At 38.1% G+C, this 18,609-nt stretch overlaps 1 protein-coding gene across 3 annotated transcripts in view; it reads left to right on the forward strand.

Moving 5' to 3' along the window:
* UTRN (utrophin) overlaps positions 1-18,609 on the forward strand; it is a 577,733-nt gene that overhangs the window by 223,742 nt on the left and 335,382 nt on the right. For all 3 annotated transcript variants that reach the window (XM_045009515.1, XM_045009516.1, XM_045009517.1), the window contains 8 exons: positions 1,026-1,201; positions 2,581-2,716; positions 4,735-4,884; positions 6,083-6,167; positions 11,578-11,792; positions 13,040-13,157; positions 16,419-16,624; positions 17,977-18,131. In XM_045009515.1, the coding sequence (XP_044865450.1) occupies positions 1,026-1,201; positions 2,581-2,716; positions 4,735-4,884; positions 6,083-6,167; positions 11,578-11,792; positions 13,040-13,157; positions 16,419-16,624; positions 17,977-18,131 (1,241 nt within the window). The remainder of the gene's footprint in view (positions 1-1,025; positions 1,202-2,580; positions 2,717-4,734; positions 4,885-6,082; positions 6,168-11,577; positions 11,793-13,039; positions 13,158-16,418; positions 16,625-17,976; positions 18,132-18,609) is intronic.

An 18,609-nucleotide genomic window follows, 5' to 3' on the forward strand; every position in this document is an offset into this window, starting at 1 on the left:
ACTGTACTCCGTAATTGGGTATACTTTTAAAAATAATTAGTATATCTATAATTGTCCATTGCGGGATTTAGTTTCCCAATCTGAGTAGAAAGCAAGCACAACTGTTTTGTATAAAGACTCCAGAAAAAAAGAAAAATGTAATATTATTTGCTTTAGTTTTACCTCTTCAAATTTTGTTTTCCTGGTTCTTCTCATGTATCATCATAAAGGGGAAGCAATTTTTCAGTTTAGCTAAAATCTTTATTTAATTTTGTAAAAGCAAGAGACTAAAGCATAACTTTAAAATAAATCCAAAACAAAACAATACCTTTGCAATGTGCAGCTATCTATATTTTAGAAATCCAAATGTTAAATAGCTGTTTTTTACAGGAGAAATTTATGATCCACTGAGTATTGCTTGTATTTTATTCTTGTTTTTAGTGCTATTGGGAGTTTTCTTGTAGGGCATTTCCTTTCTCTTCCTTGAATCATCATCAGTTTTGTTCTAGTTGCAAAGAGATCTATACTAATAATGTAAGCTTAAGTTGCCTGGATTTTTTGTGATATCTGCAGATCATGGCAGCATTGCCAAAATTATCCTAGCTAAAGTGTTGTAAGGTTACAACTACAGTGTGCACACAAGTTCGGAGAAGAACTGGTGAAAAGGTCACAATCTGTGGGCAATCTTAAAAAAAAAAAAAGAAAAAAAAGAAAAAAAAAGAAAAATGTAGCACTTAAACATCAGGCATGAATGTAGATACTAATGCTAACCATTTAAAAGTCAGTTCCTTTATATTCAGTTGTAGTCAATAGCCAATTGTGTATCAGTCTTTTTAAAATTATATTTATTTGTAAGTTGGCCTAGACTTAATAACAAACATTTAATCATTCTTTTAAAGCTGCAGATTGTTGATGCAAAGTAGTTTAAAATGCTCTTTTTGGTAAAATAATATGCAGCCAGGATGCATTCTCAATGTTATAAGCCATAAATCAAAGTCAGTTTAGGTCAGTAATAAAATTCTGCGTGGTTTTCATACTTGTGACAGGAACTTGAAGAAGGAGTCAGCAGTCATCAGACCAGCTTTTCAACACTGAACAGAACTGGGGAAGGAATCATACAGAAACTCTCCACTACAGATGGGAGCTTCCTGCAGGAAAAACTGGCGGGGTTAAATAAACGCTGGAAAGCAATTACTGCTGAGATCATGGATAGACAACAGAGGTAATAAGTTAATCAGAAATTTGGGTGTCTGAGCAGATATGATGGGGAGAATCTCATTTAGAAGACTCCAGAGGAGGTATAGGTTTCTATTGCACACTATTCATTAGGCTGAATTTTCCTGACATTTAGACCCCGTTTTCAAACTGCCTCATAGAACCACTTTCTCATAAAAGCATCAGCAATTGACTACTCAGATTGCTGTTAACACGAACAAACACAAGCCCACCTCTTTCCCCTCCCTACAATTTTCTCTGTTTAAAATGGCTTCACTGCAAAATCAGATTATTTGGAGGGACCACTGCTCATTCAGTTCAACCTCACCCAGAGGAATTAGCTGTAAGTACATTTCTGCTGATCTTTACATTGCATTAACCTGAACATATTGTCTGAAATCCAAAAATGAAGTAATAGAGGACACAAAAAGAAAATATATTGTTTGTAAGAGTTGAAAGCTTCATACACAATCGTTTGTTTATCTGAATGGACAGTTTATAAATAAGATCAGAATCTGTTTTGAAGGAGAGAATATAATCAGAGAATATAAAGATCAGAATCCATTTATTACTGTAAATTTTTTGTAAAAGATCAGAGTTCAAGGGCAGTCTGATATAAATGTGCACATTTTCAGTGTTTCTATGTGGGATATGAAATCCCCATGTGTCATTAATTTTAGTGGAAATTGTGAAGCTAAATCCTCATAATACTATTTTTGTGTTTTCTGAAACAAATCTAATTTTAAGTCTTTGCTGCTGCATATAGAAAATAAATAAAATCTTCTTGATTATTTTATTAGGCAAAACCTGAGTAAGTTTTCATGTGCTACAAAAAATTGTCCTTCCCAATGTTTGCATGTTTAGAGGCTCTCCTGAATATTTTCACAAACAATGGTCTTTTAGTGGCTTATAGCAATTAGGCCCTAGTAATTTCTGAAACTTGGCTTTCTGATGTCTTGGTTCATGTGAACTTTTAAAATTAATATTTTATACAGATTTTTGGAAAAACCTATTTGGAGATTTTTAAAGTAAAGTTTAAGCCATAGTTATTTGAATGTGATTTGCTTTTTTATGGTTGAGGAAAGAATCCTTTGATCAGCAAAACCAACTCTTTTGGTAACTGTCATTAGTGTAAAACAGAGAGCTGCATGTCATATTGGAGGTAGTCTGGGAATGGTACATACTGTTAGCAGCTATGGCAGCATATCTCACACCTCAACAGGCTTTAGTATTTGAACGTGAAATTTTGTAAACATTAGATTTGCTGCAAGTATCTTTCTCAATAAATATGTATTTTCCACTTTAATCAAGTTGTCTCCATTTGATCATGTATATTGATTTGCTTCATTTTGGTCTGTTAGCTGCTGTCGGATTTGTGTTTTTTAGACTGAAAGGAGAGAATCAGCAACTAATGGACTACAGGAAGAAGCTGGATGAGTTTAGTTGCTGGTTGGAAAATGTAGAAAATTCCCTGGAAATGAGACCTACATTCAACCATGAAGAAAACCTGCAAGAATTAAAGGCAAGATAGATTAAAATGTGTATGAGTGCATGTGTGTCTTTCACTAATTCTGAATCTGCCATGTCCAAATGTGGGTCAAATATCCAAAAATGAGGAGAGGCACAAGAAAAATAATATTGCATAAAGTGACATGGGATTAATTACCAAAATAAGGGACAGCTTTTACTGAGGGCCAGTTGAGAGTTGCGTATGAGGTAGGAGAAGATGCCATTGGATGCAGTAAGTCAGCACACACTTATGCTGTGGAACCTTAGAGTGTTTTTGTTACATTCTCAGTTCAAAAACAGCTGGCACTTCAGAAAAAGAATTTGTGGCACATGAAATGTAGTAAGGGCAATTGCAGAACATCATATATCTTCATGCGACTAAACAGACTGAATACCATAAAAATTATAACAAAGGCGTGAAATTATAATTTGTTTAAAGTGATGTTTTTACTTGTCAAAGTGAGTTGTTTTAACATTTTTGAGATTGAAATGTAGGAAGTTATAATTAATATCACAATGCATTTGATTACTATAAAGTTATCCAATGTGTGTCAATGTTTTATTGAACTTTAAGGAAGATAAGCAAGTAAATAATCAATTCAAATACTTGTAAATAATGACACCTGTGTCCTGTTACTGGGAAGCTGAATATTTCTTTAATAGTCCTTTAGTCAGCATGGAATACTTTTGGTTGTGTTTTAAATTTTATCAGTGTTAAACATTGATAACATAATACTGTTGTATCTGTGAGCATGATAATAAGAGAATGCTATCAGGACCTGAATAGAACGGAACAGATCAGTCTGTCTGGCAATGCTGCTTGGTTGAAATTTCAATTAATAGTCCCAAATAGAATACAAAAATCAAACTTCCTTCAAATCTGTTTAAATGAAGTAAATTGGTTAAAATTACATCAATTGTTCATTCAAGTGCAGTTTATTGTATAGTGCCCAACCAGCAGTTATCAAAGCTAATCTTATCATTTCCTGATCATTATATTCTCCCTGCTCACACTTGGAGCCAGAACCCGGCTAGGAAAGTATTACTAATGATTATTATAGGCACTCAGATATTCTGATGAGGGGCATCAATATATAAAAATGTGGATGGATAAATGGTTGCATACGTGTTCTCCTTGTTGTTAACAATGTAATTATTTATCTAGTTGCGCTAGGTGCTTTACAGACAAATAGACAACCTGGTCCCTGTTGTGCAGTGCTTACAGTTTAAGGCCCTGAATACACACAGTTTTCCCCATGTATAATCCCATTGATGTCAGTTGAGGACTACACACAGGACAAACTTTTTGCTGGATGTAACATTAACACAGGCAAGAGTGCATAATGGGGGAAGATTCAGGGGTCAAAATAAGATATGAGGTTTTTTAAAGGGTAACTTTAAAATTTCTTCTTAATCTCTATTTCCCCCTCTCCCCACCTTGTCTGCTTGTATGGAGCTTGTTGCAGGATTGCGGCCTTAGTTTTTAAAGACTTGAAAACTGGTACAGACTGTAGTTTTAACTGAGGTGGGGAGACAGATAATCAGTGCTTTATAATTTAAATATATTGGCCACACCAAAAGGTAACCAAACCAAAGTATGCATATAGCAGTTGAGTAACTTTCATGAGTAATGTATAAAAGCAGATCCCTTTGCTATTCTCTTTTAGTTTCAGTTCCTCAGATTTTTGTGTTTTATGCAGGAAGAAAATAAACTCTGATAATCAAGTAAAGCTTTTAAATACTCTGAATGTTTTCTGTTTAGGATGTTGTTAGTAGAGCCCTGCAAATCTGCGGATATCTGTAGACCATGTTTGTGGATTGTAGATTGGATGCGGATACAAATATCCACGCAGGGCTTTAGTTACTAGATCTCTAGTTTATATGCTGTTTGATTTGGTTAATTTTTCCTAATCAACTCTCCAAATGTCACATTCTTCAGTTAACTAAACATTTATTTGCGTGTGTGTGCGCGCGCACGTGCATTCACACGCACAGCCATCTTCAAACTAAAGTCTCTCTTGCTCCCTGTAGGTCTTAACTGAGGAAATGGAAGTACAAGGAGAAAAACTGAAATGGTTGAACAGAACTGAATCTGAGGTACTTTCAGATAAAATCGTTGGTTTTCAGGAAAAAGAGAGAATTTCTGACACCTTAAGGACTATCAATATGAAGTGGAACAAGGTGTGTATTTTCTCCATATTAATTATGTATAGTCAGCATGACTACTAGTTTATTAGATAGAGATCTGTCCTCCTTTCCATACATGTGTGACTCCCACTAATGCTTTTGGAAGCTGTCCATGCACATCAAGGGAAGGCTAGACTCCAAAGTGTAGAGCGTAAGTACTGTTCCATGTCTAAGTGCTAAGCTCATGTAAAAATTGTTCAATCAGTATGAATTCTCCTTTGGTTTAGATCTTTCTGGTTGAACTGGTTTTCCTTCAAAGAGCTAGAATGAGACAGTTTTTTTTTAAACAAGCTGTAAAGTATCAATTAGAAATTGACATTTCAAAAGATATTTTTAATAAGAAATTGAATGTTTGCAATTATCATAGCAAATATTAAATAAAACCCCATGTAACTTGAGTTTGGAAGTGTGGTGGGTCATGTCTTACCTGGATTCTCTTTCCTTTTAGATAGTAGGAATTAGAAATTCTAATGAAATGTGACCTCTTTGGCTTGATGACCTGATGAAGTTAGGAGAATACCAGAGACTGGAGTAGTGTGTTTGAGGTTATGTGTGAAGATTGATGGGACAGTTTGATTGTGGGTCAGGAATCTGAATATTTGCTAAGGGGAAGAGGGATTTGGTAGCTGTGGGGAGGAAAAAAGATTCCTGTATCTCTCTCACTGCCTCCTCAAGCCAAGTAACCCTCTTCCTTTCCTTTCCCCAAAATAATAGTGTAACTAAATTTGATTGGCTCTAGTAGTCGGATAATTTTTATATATTTTTTAAAAACCTCACCTCATATTTTGGTACACCTTGTGTGCCTCTGCTAATATCTCAGCTAGTAGGGAATGCATCACAGCTTGGGTACTTGGGCAGAAAAGAATAGAAAAGATTGTCTGACCTGTGTCTAAATGCTGTTCTGTTTGACGCAAACTTAACTCAGGCGTGCACACGTATATAAAACACTACACTGTATATAGATAGAAATAAAACTCTTATCTGAGCACAGGGTGACATTGCTTGCGGTTATTAAATTATAGGTGTTTATGGCGCTTTGTTTGCTGTCTGAAGAAATCTTCATTGTAAACATAGCGTTAGTATTTTAGTATATTTTGTGATCAATATTTTAGCAATGTTAATGAGTGTTTCTTTGTAGCTGTTAAAAAGCAAACAGCCTTATGTTTTTTTGCCCTTCCATGCTGTGCTATAGTTGTTCAAAGAGGTACCTGACAGAGTGAGAGAACTCGAGGCATATGTTCAGCAGCTCCATCTTGTGACACAGGCAAAGCCTTCTGGTGAGTGATGATCAGAAAACATTTTATAGTCATGTCTAATTCAATTGAGTTTAATCCTGTTTGCAGTAAAAAATATATAATTGTACTAACTTGGGTGAAGTGGAGATTATAATATGAAGATTTTGCATCCTTGTATTTAGGACTGATTTTGTATTATTTGCAACACTGGAACACTTAATTGGGGAAAAGGACAAGTTACAGTTTTTTGTTGTTGCTTGAGAATTGAATATTGATGAATAAAACCACTTGTTCTTTATTATTTGTATTACCATAGTGCTTAGGCACCCCAATCATAGACCAGAAACCCAGGTGCTGTACAACCACAGAACAAATACAGTCCCTGCCTGAAAGAGATTACAATCTGAAATTAAGTAAATGGATTCAAAATGTTTTTCAAAATTCCTCACCCAGGAAAATTTAAATGGAGCAAATAATTCTGTGTTTTAATCTCAGCCTGTCAAGGGTCTGTATTGACTTGAGTTGAAATCAAGACTGTTAAGTGAACAATGGTTCATATTTTTTATTACTGGAAGGCAAATGTCCATGATTTGAACTCCTGCTTGATTAATTTATCTGTGCAGTTGTAATTTGTGGTGTTTTTGGAAGGTGATCTGGTGATGCGTTGAAATGTGTGTTTTAAAATATACACATCCCAAGCCATCTGACTTTAAGATTGGGAGCTCTCAGTGTAACCAGGTTTGAGTGTTGAAGGAAGGGATAAGGACCAGACTAGAAATGTTATTGTTCCTGCTCCATCCAACCAGACATCAGGCCAAGCTGTGAATTGCTAGATCTGTGTAAGGCCTCAAGCCGTAGCTTAAGTTGTTTGTGTCTGAGGTGAGCTCTGTGTTGAGAATTTTAAAGATCTTGTGGTTTTCCATCAATAGTATTAGTTTTGGACCTTCACTGGCAGTGGATCACAGTCTGGTGGTACTGGTGTCTCCAGTACCTCCCAAGCACAAACTCAGGATCCTCCAGCACTGATGAAGACTGATCGCTGAGAGCATTTGTCACCCACAGTACCATCTGCAATGGTTGTGGCACAGACTTTCTTTACTGTGGCTCCAGTGGTTCAGACAGACAGGAATCCTCTCACTCTGGGAAGAGCTGAGGCCTACTCTATTCTTGAGGATATCTTTGCTCTCCCAGACCCAGAGTCTCCCACTTCTTTGGATCCCCTCCCTTTTGAGAGAGGTTACAACTCCACCACAGAAGCTGGCCTTTGGAAGGAGTTTGTCTCCCATTCCATTTCTGGGCTACTATTTCCCTCCAGCAGCACCATGGGCACTGCTTTTGGAACTGGAATCGATTTTTTTTTTCTTCATTGGGAGATTCTGAACTGCCCAATGAACCTATATGTCTTCGTCCTCCAACCCAGTCAGAAGACCTTGGGCCAACTTGTGACCTACCTTGACCTTGCCATCTACCTCAGAATTGTTGACCACCGGGACTCCCATTTGATCCATCCTTTTGGCCATACTGGGGGCCATCAGACCAGTGCCATCTTGTTGGTCTGGTCTGCTAGGGAGTCATCTCTTCCCTCCCCTTTGAAGGGAGAACTGGAGCGGCCCCTGAACCCTACTGAGGAGGAGGAGTATGTGCCAGATCCAGTGTTTCCATCAGATCTGATGAGATTGCCATCTTAAGTGCCAGACATGGTGGCGACTTTGTTTCCATCTCCCCTCAATGACTATAATCAATTCCAGGAGCTGCAGATTCCTGTTGAGGAGGTTCAGGATCCTTAACCCAAGCTCGTAGACATGCTCCAGTACAATAGCCCTCCCAGTTAATGAAGCCATCCTGGAACCGGCTTGGGTGGTCTAGAATATCCAAGCTACCTGAATCCCCATCTCTAAAGGGGCAGAAAAACGGTATTATGTCCTTGTCAAAGAGACAGAATTCCTGTTCTCTCACCCTGCTCCTAGTTCTTCAGCCACTGCAGAGCGATCTAGGCAACAACCCTGATCTACCCCAACTTATTGGGAAGGAAGGTCTTTTCTTCTCCTAGCCTCTGGTTCAGGATAGCCAGTTACCAAGCACTACAGGATAAGTTAAATTGTTGAAAATTTGTGGATTTTACTGACAGTCTCCCATAGCAGGACAGAGCTGTTTCAGGCTATGAACTTTATCTTAGACTAGATCAGGGGTGGCCAACCTGAGAAGGAGCCAGAATTTACCAATGTACATTGTCAAAGAGCCACAGTAATATGTCAGCAGCCCCCCATCAGCTCCCCAATGCCTGCCGGCAGCACCCACCAATCAGCTCCTATTCTCCCCTCCCCCTGAAATCAGCTGTTTCACGTGCGCAGGAGGCTATATGGGGGGAGGAGCGAGGGCATGGCAGGCAAAGGGGCAAGGCCCTTGGGGGAAGGGGAGTGGGGGCAGGGCTTGGGGCAGAGCAGGGGGTCGAGAAGTGAGAACCCTGATGCACATTGGAAAGTTAGCATCTATATCTCCAGCCCCGGAATCAGTGCTTAGGTAAGGAGCTGCATATTAAGCTCTGAAGAGCTGCATGCGGTTCAGGAGCTACAGATTGGCCACCCCTGGACTAGATCATAACTAAGGCTACGATTTTGTCATGGGTATTTTTATAAAAAGTAAAGGACAGGACACAGGCAGTAAACAATAAATCACAGATTTGTTGAAGGTGGAGTCCAAGCCCCGCTGCCCCGGATTGAATTATTGGAATTTTCAAGAAGTCACGGAGATCTCGTAAAATTGCAGAATCCGTGGTTTCCGTGACTGATCCATAGCCTCAATAATAACCAGCCACAGAGTGCCTGTCAAGACCACTCCCCCCCGCCGACTTATGGTCACATGCACGTACGTGACACCTTTTGTAGACTCCACCTTTTGTTTTGCCTATAAGCGTGGCTTCAAACTATGTACTTGCGAAACCCACAGTCCATGATTGCCATAGTGACTCTTCCCAGCAAAGTGATGTCATCCTTGTCATGGTGGAAGAATCCCCTCCAGCTATGCATTGACATTCCCTTCCTTGCCTCCACATGGGACAGGACAATCATTAACAACACATCCCTAATGGGAGAGCACATGAACAACAGTGCAGTGCAAGGCACCTGGATGTTTCAAGAGTGCATGAGCTACAAGCAGTTTGAAGGGCTTGCAAAAACTTTCCCCCATTTGTTCAAGGTCACCATCCCCCCATAATGTCAGACAGTATCACAACTGTCTTTTACATCAACAGAAAGTTGAAGCGAGATCCACCCTTCTGTGCACAGAAGCGGTTAGTCTGTGGAACTGGTGTATTGATAATCAGATTGCCCTGTTAGCAGACCTCCTCCCAGGAAACCAAAATGTGCTAGCGGACTCTCAGCTGACACTTTGTGGTCCGATCATGAATGGGTGCTTCACAACTCTGTGGTAAACAATATTTTCGCTCTGTGGGGGTCCCCCACCAATCTGCCTCCCACATAAATAGGAAATGCAACATATACTGTTCTAGAAGAACCCTGGGTTGCCACTCACAGGACAGTGCTCTACATCTTCCATGGTCAGATAATATGAACTAAGCCTTCCCTCCACTACAGCGTCAAGTTTTGTGCAAGATTTGGCAGGACAGGGCATGAGTTATTCTTATTGCCCTCAACTGGCCCAGACAGTTTTGGTTCTCAAACATTCCTACGCATGTCATCTCAGGCACTAATCATTATTCCTGTTTCCCAATCTCCTTACTCAGTGGAATGGCAAGCTCAGGCAACCCAACTTGTGTCCACTACATCTCAGAGCCTGGATGAGCATTGTCCTTAGAGTAATTGTGCACTGAAGCTGTACAGAACATCCTTTCTAATAGTAGGAAGGATTCCACTAGCAGATTCTGGAAGGACCAAATCAGAACCCCTCCGTCTATTTAAAAAAAAAAAAAGTCTATTCCTCAATGGAACTTGAATCTTGTTCTCTCAATACGCCCTAAGCCTCCTTTTGAAACATTAGCTTTCTTGCTCCATGTCTCTCCTGTCCATGAAGGTCTCGTTCCTCGTAGTAATCACCTGAGCCAGGAGGGTTGGTGATCAGGGTGTGTTGATGGCCAATCCTGCCATAACGATGAGGTTTCATTATGTTTGCCCTCTAAATTCAACCCCAGAGTAGTCTGAGTTTCATCTGAACCAGTCTATCCATTTACATGTATTCTTCCCGAAACCTCATGCATCCTTAGAAGAAAGGAGGCTCCATTCCCTCAACACTGGGCGAGCCCTAGCCTTTTATCAGCAGAGAATGAAAAGAATCAGGAAATTCCCTAAACTTTTTGTCACCATAGTGGAAAGTGTCAGGGGTCAGACTGTATCCTCTCAAGCAATCTCAGAATGGATCTCTGGACATATTTTTCTCTGCTATCAGTTGTTTAATCTTCCTCCTCCTCATGGGATAAGAGCTCATTCCACAAGAATTTAAGCAACATTTATGGCGTGGATTCAAGAAGTGCCTCTACTTGATATTTGTAAAACAGCTCTGTGAAGCTCAGTCTTTGTTAGACGCTATGCCTTGGTACGAGGCTCCTCTGCTGATGCATCTTTTGGAACAACACTCCTTCATTTGGCTCTGCCATCTGCAACCTCACACCCTCCTTCTGTTTGAGTACTACTTGTCAGTCATCCACAGTGAAATACAGCCAGGGACCAGCACTCAAAGTAGAAGAGAAAGTTACCTTCCTTATAGTAACTGGAGGTTCTTCAAGATGTGTGGACCATATCTCTATTCCACTACTCACCCTCCTTCCCCACTGCTGCAGATCATCTGTGATTCATGATGGAGAAGGAACTTGAGGTGGTTGGTCTGCTCAAGTCAGGGTGTATGTGTGGACCAATGGCCTGCTTTCAAAGTTCTCAACTCCAGATGCATGGAGTGCATGCCTACCTACAGTGGAATACAGATAGGGCCTAAACATCTCGAAGAACTTCCAGTTACTATAAGGTAAGTAACTTTTCTCTTTCAGGGAGTGCTTTAGTAGTTCCCTTTCCTACCCAACTGGAAACAAGATCTATATGTCCAGGGCATATGCACTCTTCTTTGGACCTGATATTTTTAGTTCAGCAAGTTGTTATATATCTAGAAATCATGATTCAAGTTTTATTTTTGCAACGTTTTTTTCTTTTTTGGGAGCCATTGTTGTTTTCTAATGAATGTGAATCATTGGGTCACTCTTTATTGGCATAAAATCAAGCGACATGCATTTTGTTTTCTCTGATTTGTGCATGTGTGCGCGCTGTTGTCAAGGTGCTTCAGATATCATTGTTGCCATTCTTTCGTTGTAGACACTGGCATGAATTTGTAGATCTTACAGAAAATGTCATGTTTTTTGTAGTTCTCACCAGTGTCACTTTGGACTTGATATTTTTAAATATTAGGGAAAGAATATTCTTAAAAATGCTGACTGTATTTATTGTTTCAGCTTATCCTGCTGTCCAAAACGTGGTGCTAGTATCCTCTCCCTTTGAAGCTCCTGTACAGACTCAGCAGGCTTTGGAACTTTCTGCACCTGCTGATCTGGATAAAACTACAACTGAACTAGCTGATTGGCTGGTGTTGATTGACCAGATGCTCAAGTCAAACATAGTCACTGTGGGAAATGCAGAAGAGATCAATCGGACAATTACACGAATGAAAGTATGTCTCACTGGAGAAGCTAGTAATCTTGATGTGCCACAACAACTTTAATATTTTTTTTTTCAAATTTCTATATATTCTGTGAGGGAAGAAACAGAGAAAATCATTGTACTTTACTGCAGCTAGTACAGAGTTATTTGAAAATGACTGAGAAATAAGCATCTTATATCTATTGATAGATATCGATAGATATATAGAGATATAGATGTAGATATCGTAGTTCTAAAATTGTTTTTTCTTTCCCCTGTTAAGCCCTTAGTCCTACATCTCCAGGGCCATACTGTTTTTACGCCTAGACCTTTAGATTTGGAGAAAAAGTGCTGTATGTGGAGTGTATATGTGTAGGGGCATTACCAATATCCTTTGCTGGTATATGCCTTTTGTTGAAAGTCAGTACATCAGCTTTTGGTCAGTTTAGAAAGCTATGCTTATTATCTATGCAATATAAGTGTATTTTAGGCTGTATTGTAATACAAGTTAATTTATTTCCATTTAATTTTAAATTAGAAAAACAATTGTAAATGCTAATGTTAGACACTCACAAATGTTTGTTCCTGATCACAGTCCATCTGAGGCTGAGCCAGGACTAGGCATAGATGTCTGTGAGTGTCTACATTAGCATTTATGATCATTTTACTTATGTTAATTGTAAATTAATCAACGTGAGTTACAACATGACCAAAAACTGTAGTCTAGGCAAACCCTAAGAAACTGTTTGTATTGTGACTTCTAATGTCAGAATTTTTCAAAGAAGAGTTCAGTGTGTGGTAGATTTAGAGAAGTTTTTTTTTTTAACTTCATAGCATTTGTTAAATGTGGGTATAGTAATTAGTCAGCACTTTGCCAAAATTATGTGATACTCACATTTCTGATTGTATCAAACAGGCTGATTTTCTTTTTCCCCTTTAATAATGATTACTGTTTAGTAATAGGTTTTATAGTGAGAAACTAATTTACAAAAGAGAAAAAGGAGGCAGCCAAAAATATTGTGCAGCACTTCCAATTAATGTGTAGTTCACATAGATTAATCTGCACTTCAGAATCTTCAATAATAGCCAATCAAAATAAAGTAGCTTTATGATATCGTGACACCGAAAGTATGTTATACTTGTAAAATAGAGATGGTAACAGCTGTCCACAAGCACAATCGGTCTTAGGTTCATAACTACACGTAGTCCAGAAAATGTTTTTATAATGTTAAAATTTGCATTTTCTAATTTAAAAAAATCTAATATTGATTCTTACAGATAACAAAGGAGGATTTAGAACAGCGCCATCCTCAGCTGGATTCTGTTTTTACTTTGGCTCAAAATTTGAAAAATAAAACTTCCAGTTCAGATGTTAGGACAGTGATCACAGAGAAATGTAAGTTCTCCCTCTTTTTTGCAAGCATAATCAGTTTTCCATTGTACTAAAATAAACTATTATTTTCTTTCCTGGTAAACTATGCACATTTCCCCTATTATAGCAGACTAACTTGTATGCATGATCTAGGACTTAGCAGTCAGAACAGTCAAGTGACTTTCAGTTTCCCAGTATTGTTTAAAAACACTCATCACTAATTAAAATGTTGGTGCTTCTTCACTGTCCATTTCTTAAGTATGGGGGGAGGTGGGGCGATATCTTGGGTAGCTCAGTACAGAGTAGCTCATGAAAGGCTTGAGAACTGCTTGCAAAATTCTTCCTGCTTATTCTGTTCATCCTATTTGGTGGTATAAAAGAAATAATGTATTGTTTATTTCATTATGAACTGCTCTGTTCTCAACACTTCCTAACTGAGGGCAATAAAGACTTTGCTAGTGTTTGTCCCTGTTTGTTGGGTTTGGGGAATAGGAGGAAAAAAAGAAAAAAGCCAAGATAATTGAGTTGTGTGTTGAAAGTGGAAAAAATCTTTGATAGAGATGAAGAGCTGAGGGTTAAATTGAGCATATAATGAGGGTGGGGGAAGTCTTGATCTGTAATACGGAAAGGATATTTCTTATTTGTAATAATAATAATATGCCATAAAAACTTCAGAGATAGTGAGTTGGGTTTAGATTTTTAAAGCTATCTAGGCATTGCTGCACTCAGTGTTTCAATGCTTAACTGACTTAAGAGACTAAATCTCATTTTCAAAAGGGAGTTAGGCACTTAGTAACCTAAATCCCATTGGCAGTCCTTCTTGAAAATGAGATTTTGTTGTCTAAGTCAGTTAAGCATTGCACCGATAAGTGCTGCAATGCCTAAATACTTTTAAAAATCTGAGTCCTGGTTTAAATGGACAGCCACTGTAGGTAGTTGTCTCAGGAGTTTTTTTCATCCAGCTTTGCAGAGGAGACCTGAATGCTCTGGAGATTCTCCTCTTCAGGTCATTAGCCAGTGCAGAATGTTACACCATTTTCACTCCTATTGTTTTCATTTTTGCTGTTTTAATGAAATCACTGATTTTTCACCAGCAACTGCTGTTTGCTTTTGAGCCGAACATTTATTCAGTGTAGTAACATTTTTCTATTTTCTGTTAGGAGTGCTGGAGCTCTTTCTTCATAGCTCTAATTTAGCACTACTGAAGTCATGCCTGAAATCATCCTGAAGCTACTCCCAGGTTGCAGTTGATGACTCTAGTACATTTTATGTATCAATACAATAGCTTTTCTGGTATAAGTCATTGTCAGTATTATTCAGTGAGAGAGTTGTGAAGCTGAGTGCAGCATTTCTTACTGGCGAAGGCTGAGTGAAGAGGCCCTCATGCAGATAAGAGAACTCTTATGGCTTAGAATACTTTGAAATCATTTACAGGGGATTAGAATTCATATAAGTGCCATTAAATTAAATATGGCCCTTCTTTGCCTTTGTTCAGATGTGGAAAATAAAATGACTTGAGTACCCAAGTGTATTTGATACCCACTTATATCCGTTTAACAGCAAAATAAATATCCCTGGAGCTGATAAATATAAATTAGAATCAAGCATCGAGGTATTGTAAGGTAAATACAGTAAAGATTGTGAGTTGCTCAGATACTATGGTAGCTGGGGTCTGTAAGTACCTAAAATAGATAAGTAGCATTAGAAATAGAAAGGAAATAAGTACACAAGATTTTTCTGTTTTAAAAAAACCCTGTCCAATGTACATGAGGCACTGTTATTATAAGTGAGAATCTTTTCTATAAAAGCCGTACTCAGGATGTGCTCCAGAGTGTGATATATACTAGAACAATGTAATCAATACTATCCATAGGTGATGGAAGTAACAGTACTGAAGGAAAACGGCAAGGGACGTAATAGAATTGCCATGTCATTTAGAATTAATACTGAAACTGCCAAACTTTAAGGAATCTGTTCGGTTGGCTTTGACGGTGGTTTTCTTATCCATACACAAAGTTTCTAAATCTGTCCATAAAAGCCCTAATCGATTTTGAAAGAAATTAGATTTTTAAAATAATAAAATATGCCTCATGAAGATAAATAACAGAGACTCATATCATACCATCAGTATAGAAGTGAAACTCTCCATAGATTTCTTTGCAAAATTCTACTTAAAAATTCAGTGGAGCAATATGTTCCTGACTATAGGCTGTATTTACATAACTCGTTGGTAATTATTACTTAAATTGACTTTAAGAGAGTTATTTGTGTGAGCAGGGTGGGCAGGATTTAAATCTATTCAGGAAAGATGGGTCTCCTCGTTGTTAAGGCTGCTACCAAGTTCTCTATGAACCTAGAGCCACTTCTGTAACTTAGGCTGGTATAATTGGCTAGTGCTGAACATTGCCTAGCTTTACTCTAAATGCAAAGGAGAATATTTCTTCAAAGTATGATGAAAATTGGTCAAAATTCTAGAGTAATAGGTCATTTTATAATTCCACAGTCAGAAAATCTGACCTCTTAAATTTCTTAGTTTACCTCTAGTTCTAGTAACAGAATAGTTTGTTACTACCACTTCTAACTTTCAACAGAGCTAAGTCTTCTTGACACCTCTTGAACTGGTAATATTTGAAGGAAATACATTGTAATGCATGATTATTGTATATTATTGTAAATGCTACTTAGGTCTACACTAGAAATTGTTTTTGGTATATTAATACAGATTAGGGATGTGATTATTTTTTCTTTTGGGTGACATTTCTGTATTGGAAAAAGCCCTAGTGTAGAGGCAGTTATACCAGCATAAAAATATGCTGACCAGTATAGCTTATTGCAGTCAAGAGGCCAGTATAAGCTATACTGGCATAAGCACTTTTCTGCAGTTGTAAGCTGTGTCTTCGCTATGAGGGTTAGCCAGCTATCAATGGCTATCCTGGCAAACCTTTTCTAGTGTAGATGTGGCCTTAAACCCACACTTTATTACTTTGTGTCTCACTGTAATTGAACTGTGGTGGACTGACAATATACGCATTAATAAAAACAGTCTTCCTAACCCTATTCATTATTGTTTATCCATTGGCTAATCTGTATAACCACTTGCCCTTTTTTCTTGCCTCTGCGAGTATGAATACTGATATGCAGCAGAAATATTTTTATGGGTCTTGCAGCAGCTCTATATACAGATAGTTTGCTCCATTTCTGGTGGTCACAGGGAACAATAGATAATGAAGTCATGGCTAGTGGATGTGAACTTCAGGTTATAACTTCCTGCATTCTCCTCTGCAGTAGAGAAGGTCAAGAACCAGTGGGACAATACTCAGCATGGTGTGGAAGTACGGCAGCAGCAGCTAAAATACATGCTTTCTGACAGCGTGCAATGGGATCAGCAGAGGCAAGAAATGGAACAGCTCATAGAACAGTATGATATCCGTCTGCACATGCTTCTGCAGGCTCCTAAAGAGACACTTATCAAACAGATCTCTGAAAGCAAAGTAAGATTTGTTCATGCTTTCTAATTCCTTCCTCCGGCTGTATGACTTCATTGGGTCAGCATAGGGTCTTCTCTGACTTAGAAGTGTATGATTCACTATTGATAACATCCTTTGACAGGTTCTCTGTGCTTGTTTGAATATATACCTTTGTATGCATGTAATTATATATTCTAAATAGCCATGTTTATTTTTGTTCAGAATTCCTGAGCCTCATGTTTGGTGAAAAGTAGTGAGTTTTTGGTGTGTGCGCATGTCTGTATGTATTTATATAACCAATATATTTATATCACATTCACTTAATATCTCCATCTAATAAATTCCCTTACTTAAGCACAGAATTAATGAAATGTGCTGACGCAAGCTTATCGTACAGTCACTGAACATAGTGCATGTTACTTCACAGCAACTTATTAGCCCTACTGGAGACAGTGGAAGTAATTATTAGAGATGGGCCAACTGATTCCAAAATTGACCTGAATTGTCACCCCAAATGCAGAGTGCAAGGGCCTTTAAGGACCTCTTATTATGAACTGCTTGGAATAAATGTATCCTCCATCCCTCATGAGGCTCCCTGCTTTTGGTATTCCAATAAATCCGTTATAGTACATCAGCAAGTCCAACTGCCTCAAGGCTGACTGCTGCCTTCCTAGGACATGAGAGATTCTCAGAGATGAGCCATGCCTCTCCGACACAAGGAAGGATAGAGTGGGCTAGGAGAGGAGTAGGACAAGATGAACTAAAGTTAAAGTTAGGTGAGGTTAAAGTTAATCTGTAATGCACAGCTGCATATTATTTGTTTGTAAACAGACATGCACTTCTGATCTTTGTTTACCAAGTATGGCATATCATCCCCTGTAAAGAGAGCATGCCTACAGATCCTGAAGAAAAATTCCAACTCCTCCCATTGTTAATGGCAGGAGGTTTATGTCTCATAATATTTTAGAGGTTTTACTTGGAAAACTGTGCTAGAAAAATTGTATGAAAGAGACTTTTTGAAGAATATTTCTAATTTGAAGTTCGCCTTTATTTTTACTCTGTGTTTTGCTTACCATCTAGCAAGATGGGCAATGAAATGCAGAACAGAATTTGTGTAATCCCTTGTTCTCTTTGGCAAGTTTTTTCTCTCTCATTTCTATTTGAATAGTTCATTAGCATATATTGAAATTTATAGTGCCTTAATAATAGGGGATTTATATCAGACAAGAAAATATGCATATAAACATGTTTTATAGTCAGTGCGTGCAATAATTTAACAAAATTCAAAATATGAGAAATCAGACTTTGATTTTAAGTTTGCGCTGGTGCCTTGTTTATTTTTTACTGACTTGACTTGTTCTGAAATTTCTCCTTAGCTGCTAATACAAGAACTGCGTAAAGGGGACATAACTGTGGCTGCATTCAATAACCTCTCTAATAAACTTCTTCTGGACTACAGTGATGATGACACAAGGAAGGTGAAAGAAATCACTGACCACTTAAACACATCTTGGATAAACCTGAATCAAAGGTAACTTCAAGGCTCTGTTGAGTGTAAATATTGCACATGGTAAATCTAATCTTGCTGTTTTAAATAGTCAAAATATTGGTTATAAACTCGTGGAAATGAGAGGCCCTCATAGGTCATCTAATCCCATTCATTTTCTGTAGCATGCAGCGTTATCACTGTTCAATGGTCACATACATCAGAGTGAGTCTATTTGTTAGTATTTCCCATGATGGGAACTCCCATAACTGACCCTAGAAGACTTTTTCCATACACATACTGATCATCTTGTTTAATAAATAAATAATTCGGATGTTGAGTCACAATTTTTCCTTGGTTCAGTCTCATTTCTTTGCCTCTAGCCATTTCTCTCTGCAGCATTTGGAACAATTCTTTCCCTTCTTTGAAATCAGCACCTTTGGATATTTGTAGATTGTTTCCGAGTTTCCTTTTTGTGAGTCTATACGTATTCAGTTCAGTCTGCTGACATATATGTTAGTTC

This window comes from Mauremys mutica, chromosome 3, assembly GCF_020497125.1.
Source record: "Mauremys mutica isolate MM-2020 ecotype Southern chromosome 3, ASM2049712v1, whole genome shotgun sequence".
Lineage (NCBI taxonomy): Eukaryota > Metazoa > Chordata > Testudines > Geoemydidae > Mauremys > Mauremys mutica.